Below are 7,146 nucleotides of genomic sequence, written 5' to 3'. Positions count from 1 at the left end.
AGTATCAGCAATTAGAGATATTTTTCATAGGTATAGTCAGGTGGAGCAGGCTGAATTAATGACCACCGAGTAATTCAGGTATTCTACCACTTTGCCCAATGGTGGAGCTGTGAGATACTTTGTAGGAAGTATGACTTTTCTGTTAATCAGGGTATTTGGAACATTTCTGGAAAGACTGCTTCGAGCCTTTGTTTTCTGCTCATGGATCTGGGATGGAGACAGGTATAGTCAACTGACTAATATGAGCCCTACTTGAACCATCCAGGTATTTCCACCAGCAATTGCTGCGTCTACCCAGGAGAAGCTGAGATCGTGCCTTTCAAGTAGAGAAAGAACTTAAGGTCCCTTGATCCTGTGAAGCAAAATGGGTAACGTGGGAAGATAGATCATTGCAATGTACTATCATCAGCTTATTTTTATTTTAAACGCTTCATAAGAGTTATGTTTTCAAGTCATACCCTAGCAAGGAAAAAAAAATCAGTCATGGTGTTGATGGAAACCCAATCAATACATCATAGAAGGCTGTTCTTGCTCCTGGCCAGAACTGCTTGCCAGAAAAAGCATGGCGAGATGAATCAGGACTCTCAGTCACACATCGATTTGGCGATTCGTTGCTATTTTTGTTAGCTGTATCTTCATAAGATGTGTTGTGTGCTGTTAGCAATGGGGGTGTACGTCCAGTTCTAGGTGGAAAAACACCTAGGGTTTCAAAGTGTTTTGAAAATATGTGATATCAAATTAAGGTGTGCAGTTTCATCGTATCCGATGGCAGAAAAATACTGAGCAGGGCTCTGGAGTTGAATTAATGTTCCACCACTTACTATGTGGCCAAGGGCAATTAACAGTGGCCTGGAAGCCTCAGTTTCTTCACCTATATGATGGAGCATAATGACATCTCCCCTGTCGTTTGTTGGTGAGGCTATAAGGAGTGATAAACAGAAAGTGCTTAGCTCAGTGCCTGGTGTGTGGTCAACGTTCACCAGTATTATTATTTTTAGGCCATCCCTTTTGTAGTAAAGTGGGGACGGGAAAGAAATGTGTGTTGTTTTTTTTTTTTAATCTATGCAATTCCATTGGAATTAGTGTGTGTGTGTGTGTGTGTGTGTGTGTTTTATCTATGCAATTCCATTGGAATTTATTTCCTTTTCTTTTAAGGACTGTTACTTATTGTAGGTGGCAGGCAGTTGCCTAAAGACATGTACTTGCTTGGAATTTTTTTCTTTTCTTGCATAAACATGTGATATTAATAGAGTCTTTCCATTAAGCACAAAGATGCCTCAAACCTTTACGAAAGCTAGACTTTCGAGCTAATCGGACCCTGTTTTCCAGCTCTGGAGAGATGTCTCCAGCTCAACATGGTGGCACTTTACATAAATGGAAAAGGATAAAGAAAGTTCTGTGTCTACCTGAGCACCGGACCCCTTGGGCGATGAGCCCCCACATGAAGTTGGCACAGTATTCACACCAGTGCGGACCTCGGAATGTGTGCACCTGCAATCCGAACAGAAGAAAAGAGTCAGAAAATTCAGAGTCATTTGGAGGCAGGTGGCCTCAGACATGACACAAATACATGAAGCCAAGACGCAAAGGCCGTAGCGGGAATGAGCATCCCTCACTGGGCCTTTTCTTTCCAGTGAGGCAGAGTTGTAAAGAGGCTGAGAGTAGAACAAAGATGTGCTTTGATCTTTGAGAATCCTCCACCGATCTACCACGCCCAGGGCCAGGGTCTGAAAGGAATGTGGAGAAACGCTAAGACTACAGGGCCATGCCATCAGCTAAAGAATGAGACTCTCACCAGCCCGAACGAGGCACGACTGTGTGGACAAACCCAAGACAGCCCGAGCTGGTCTCTGTAACCTGCATTTAGCTCAGCAAGTTCTGAAAGGCAGAACTCAATTACTGTGTCCTTTTGACCAAAGTTGTCTCATCTGTAGAATATCCAGGCAGGTATAAATAAAGCATGATTGTGGGATAATTAAAAGGTTCTGAGGCTTTGAATCACTTCCAAAAAGCACATTAAAAAAGTGAGGAAAATGGCTGAAAACAAAGGTTATGAACAGGGTCTACAGATCTGCCTTCTCCAGAGACAGGGTCTGTACTCAGCAGGCCCTGGCATGGCCTACGGATGTAGAAACTGGAAGTTGCTCTTGCTGGCTGAGGTAACAGTCTCATTGGTTGGTGCCTCAGCCTGTTGTTAAACATTTTGAATATCATGAAGTAAGGATGGTGTTATCTCTAGTTATTCAGGCACAGGTCCTTCTGGGACAGGACCACGTATTAAGTCATAATTTGAAACAAAAAACAAAACAAAACAAAACAAAAATACATGTTCTCTAGCAACAATGAGTTTCAAGAAGCAGAGGTAGTAAATTCCTTGAAAGCAAATGTGGCCACGGTAAACCAAAAACCACCACAGACAGTCTATTTGGAGGCATATGAATATGCATGAAAATGTTTTAAATTTTTACAAAATTAAAATATTATGAGACATTATATAAGGTCTTCTAAAGTTTAAACCTCCACTAACGAGTGAAAAAATGCAGCACAATATATTTTTTAACAGACTGGGAGGCCTGTATACTACTTTTACTTAACAAAAAATCAGGATGACAGCTATGGTCACGATTTGGGGAGATGCTCATCAGAGCTCTACTTAAAAAAAACGACACTGCTTCAAGATCTTTATTTCTACATGCTAGTAATTGAGTAGGTATCAAGTGACAAACAACACAGACCTGGTTCCCTCTTAATGGAACTCACAGACTTGTAAAAGCACAGAAAATAAGCAAGTGAATAAATCTAAAATAGCACCTTATGACCGTGGTTTCTATGCACTAACACTAAGTTACAATAGCCTTTTGGTATTTGAGTTTATCACATGCAGACTGCTCATTATGCCATTTTGGCTTTGAATAGCGATGAAACACACCAACCTCAGAATCATTCTCCCTAACCTGGAGAATCGCTCCGCGAGGCAGTGCCACGGAAACGTGCCGAAGCGCTCCTCGTGGGACGGCAGACAATCCGTCCCGGAGGGCGCCTGCCTTCTCACAGAGCCCAAATGCCACGGTCCTCTCAGCCCACTCAGAAGAATTCCTCAGTAATGCCTCCTACGGAAAGGTGACCATTTCCCAAACGCAGCGATCGAAGGGTCCTTAGTATTTTACTAGAAAGGCTCCAAAGAGACTGCTGGTTAACCGTGGCCTCAATGTCTGTTGTTAGTACACGATTGGCATTGCACGATTGATTCAATATGTAAAATTATACAACTCTAAAAAAAGAGAGACGAGGAAAGGGCCATCCAAGGGAAAACGAGGCTGCCACCTGCGAGATTTAAGAGAGGCTCCCGATTGTCCAGGATAATCGGGAAGGCCTACCTCGGAAGGTGATCTCAGGTTGCTTGAAGAAAGAGAAGGAGTGGGTCCCGAAGGGGGACAGAAACGAAGCCTTCCAGGCAGAAGGAATGGACTGAGGCCCTGCAGAAGCGCAAGGGCAGCTGCGACGGAAGGACTGGACGGCCAAGGGGTGGCCAGAGCACCAGAGTGAGGGGGACAGGGACCAGGACGAGGCCGAGGGGAGGAAAGGGCCTTGACGTCTTTATCAATGAGCGTGGATTTGGTTTCAATCTAGTTCCAAAAGGAAGTGCTTGAAGGATTTTAAGTAAGAAGATGATTTTTTTAAAAAAATGATATTCTGACCGCTGTGTGGACAGTGATCGGAGAATGTTAACAGTGGGAGAGATTCGGTTTCCGGTTGAGAAATGATAGAGACCAAGGTTAGGATGCTGGGGGTGGAGACGGGAAGTGGATGGAGTTGAGATACATTCTGAAGATAGAATTTACAGGACTCGATAACAGAATAAATGCGGGTCTTTGAAGGAGAGAGGACTCAAGAACGATTCCCAGATTCTAGCTTTAGAAACCAGACGGATGGGGATGCCATTGGCTGAAATAGAAAAGAGACTCTTTTGGGGAGAAGAAAATTCAAGAATTCAGCTTTGAATAGTTTAAGCTTAAATGTCACTAATATTTCAAGTACTAGGATCAAGCAGGAATTCACATATAATTGAATAGCTCAGGAGGGATGAGAGCAGGAGGCATATATTTGGCCATCGCTGACAAATAGATGGTATTTAAAATCGCGTGAATGAATAAAAACGATTAGGGGTACAGAGAGAAAATGAGGAACACAGTGCAATCCAAAGCCGACAGCACTCCAGCATTTGGAGAGAACCAAGAAGATAAAGTGTCTCAGAAGCCAAGAGGTGAACAGTGTTGGGGAAGGAGAAGCCATGCTGAATGCTGGAAAGAGGTCCAGGTAAACGAGGATGGAACGCTAATTCAGACACGTGAAAGTCATTAGCAATCTTGGCGAGAAAGGTTTCTTTGGATCAGCGAAGGCAGAAGTCATAGTCAGGTGAACTGAGGAATACACAGGAGGCGTAGAAGTGGAGAAATGCGTAGGCGACTTCATCGAGAAGGTTGGTGATGTTGTTCAGCACAGCAAAGAGGTAGCTCCAGGGACAGATGTGGTCAAGGAAGATTTTTTTTTTTTTAAATGAAAGATGGGAGACATTAAGGGCATGTTAATTTGTGAATGGGATTGTTACAACAGGTAGAAGAGACTGGACATGCAGAAGAGATAAGCAAAGGAGTGATGATCCCAAAAAGTTGAGAGATGATTAGGTTTATAGCATATATGAATGCAATATTTAAAAAGAGAAACAGTTGAAATCTTTCCAGAATTAGTAAAAGATATAAAATCTTCAGATTAAGAAAAGCTAATTAAATCTCAAGCACAATAACTAAAAAATAATTGATATCCACCAATATTATAGTGAAACTGCAGAATACCAAAAGGCAAGCAAAATCCTAAAAAACAGGTGACCTGCAAAAGGACACTAATTAGGATGAAAACAGAATACTCCTCAGCAAAAAAAGACTACTAGATTATGGAATAATAAGAGGAAATTAGTATCAACCAAAATTCTATACCTAGCTATTTAGCATTCAAGAGCAAGGGTGAAATAAAGATATTTTCAGACAAACTCCAAGAGTTTCCACTCACAGATACTCACTCAAAGAAATACTAAGAAATATACTTCTGGAGGAAGCATATTGAATTTAGTGGGAGAAAACAGGATTTAAGAAGCCATGGTGAGCAAGAAAACTAGTAACACGGGTCAGTTTAATCAAGCCCTGTCTGTCTATAACAGCAAGATGACTAATTTCAAGGGGACTTAAAAATAGGGTGAAGAAGTGACATGGAAGATTGGAGGGCCTTACAAGAGTTAAAGCATTCTAAAGTTCTTATAATTTGGGGTATGTAAGTAGAGCTACTAATTAACTGAGGAGGATTTTTAAGTTCAATATGAATGTATTAAATTTTTTAATGTATACAGAAAGAGTGGGATGAAATCCACAAATTTTAAAAAATGCAAAAGGGCAAAAGAAATAAAGATTTGATTAGGATAAAAAGGCTTGGAAGGAGAAAAACAAAGCAATAATAATAATAAAAAAAAACCAGTAACTATATAAAAAAAGAAGAAAAATCCTTTTACATCTCTAATCACAATAAATATAAATGGCTCTAACTCATGAACGAGAGAGAAAAAATTTCAGATACTTTAAAACTTTTGCAAGAAATACACTCAAAACATAACGTGATAGAAATATTAAAGGGCTAGAAGAATACAGACCTAGCAAACACTAGCCAACAGAAACACACAACAGATAAGTTGATATAAAGCATGTATTTTCATTTTTAGTGATAAAGATGGTCATTCTAATAATAGAGATTTAATTTTTCTATAAAGATATAATAACCCTGAGCTTTTATGCACATAACATGGGCTCAAAAAATAAAGCAAAAATGGAAAGAATTACAAAAAGAAATGGACAAATCCATAGTCACATTTTTAACATCTATTCCCAGAAATTAATAGATCAAATAGAGTTAACATCCTGAATATAATGTATACAATAAAGTTAATATCCTGAATATAAGCGATAGCTCATACCTAAAATTCCAAGAACACACATGTTTTAAAAACACAAATGGCACATTCATACGAACCGATCATAAACCAAGCCTCAACATATACAAAAGAACTGATACTATAGAGACCATGTTCCAACTACAACGTAATACAATTAAAAATCAATAATACTACATAACCAAATCCCTATATGTTTGAAAATTTAAAGTAATTTTTAAAATTTAGCAAAAAAGAAATCTTAATAGAAATTAGAAAACATTTAGACTTGAAAGACAAAGAAGACTTGTGGGGTATAGAAGCTTTCAATGCATGTATTAGAAAACAGGCTAAAAATCAATAAGCTAAGCATACTATTTAGGAAGCTAGAAAAATAACAGTGAAACAAACACAAAGAGATGATGTAGAATATAATAAAATAGAAAAGATAAAAATGATTTAAAAATTCCTAAAAGGTGATTTTAAAAAAGATTTATAAAGTCGGCAAACCATGGGCAAGATCAATCAGGAGAAAAGGCACAAACGATAAAAGAGAGGACATGAATGCAGATGTAGTAAAGATATAAAACAAAAACCTTGAGCATATTAACTTTATACCCATAAAATTAAAAGTTACACGAAATGGCTAATTTTCCTAAAGAATATAAATTATCAAAAATATAGGCAACGTAAATTCAGTTATATCCACCAAATAATTAAATCTGCGGTAAAACATCTACCCTCAATTCATCACTGATCCCAAATAATTTTATTAAGTTTTATCGAGTTTGTAAGAAACAAATTATCTCTAGCCAATACGGATTACTCCAGAGTGAGAGGTGGGAGATAAGAAAAACTCCACAATTTGCTTTATGAAAATTATATAATCTTGACTCAAAAACTATACAAGCACAGTAAATAAAAGTAAAATTATAGATCAATTTCAACTATGAACACAAATGTAAAAATCTTAAAAAAAGATCCTACCGAATGTAGCATTATATTAAAAAAAATGTCCTGATCAAGGAGGGTTTCTTTCAGGGATTTAAGGTAGGAAGTTAACATATTTCTAGAATTCACCACAATAACAAAACAAGAGAGAGAAACCATATAATCATTTCAAAAATTAGAATACCAATAATCAATAAAATACGACATTCACTCATAATAAT

At 38.4% G+C, this 7,146-nt stretch overlaps 1 protein-coding gene across 1 annotated transcript in view; it reads right to left on the bottom strand.

The window, feature by feature from the left end:
• The window catches only part of CHN2 (chimerin 2), a 264,233-nt gene that overhangs the window by 14,574 nt on the left and 242,513 nt on the right, over window positions 1-7,146 (bottom strand). The window contains exon 8 of the mRNA XM_006912029.3: window positions 1,407-1,491. Within this exon, the coding sequence (XP_006912091.2) occupies window positions 1,407-1,491 (85 nt within the window). The remainder of the gene's footprint in view (window positions 1-1,406; window positions 1,492-7,146) is intronic.

The sequence above is a fragment of the Pteropus alecto genome, unplaced genomic scaffold (assembly GCF_000325575.1).
Source record: "Pteropus alecto unplaced genomic scaffold, ASM32557v1 scaffold21, whole genome shotgun sequence".
In the NCBI taxonomy this organism is placed as follows: Eukaryota; Metazoa; Chordata; class Mammalia; order Chiroptera; family Pteropodidae; genus Pteropus; species Pteropus alecto.
Note: the sequence above shows the minus strand (reverse complement) of the source record. Positions and strands in the feature narration are given on the sequence as shown.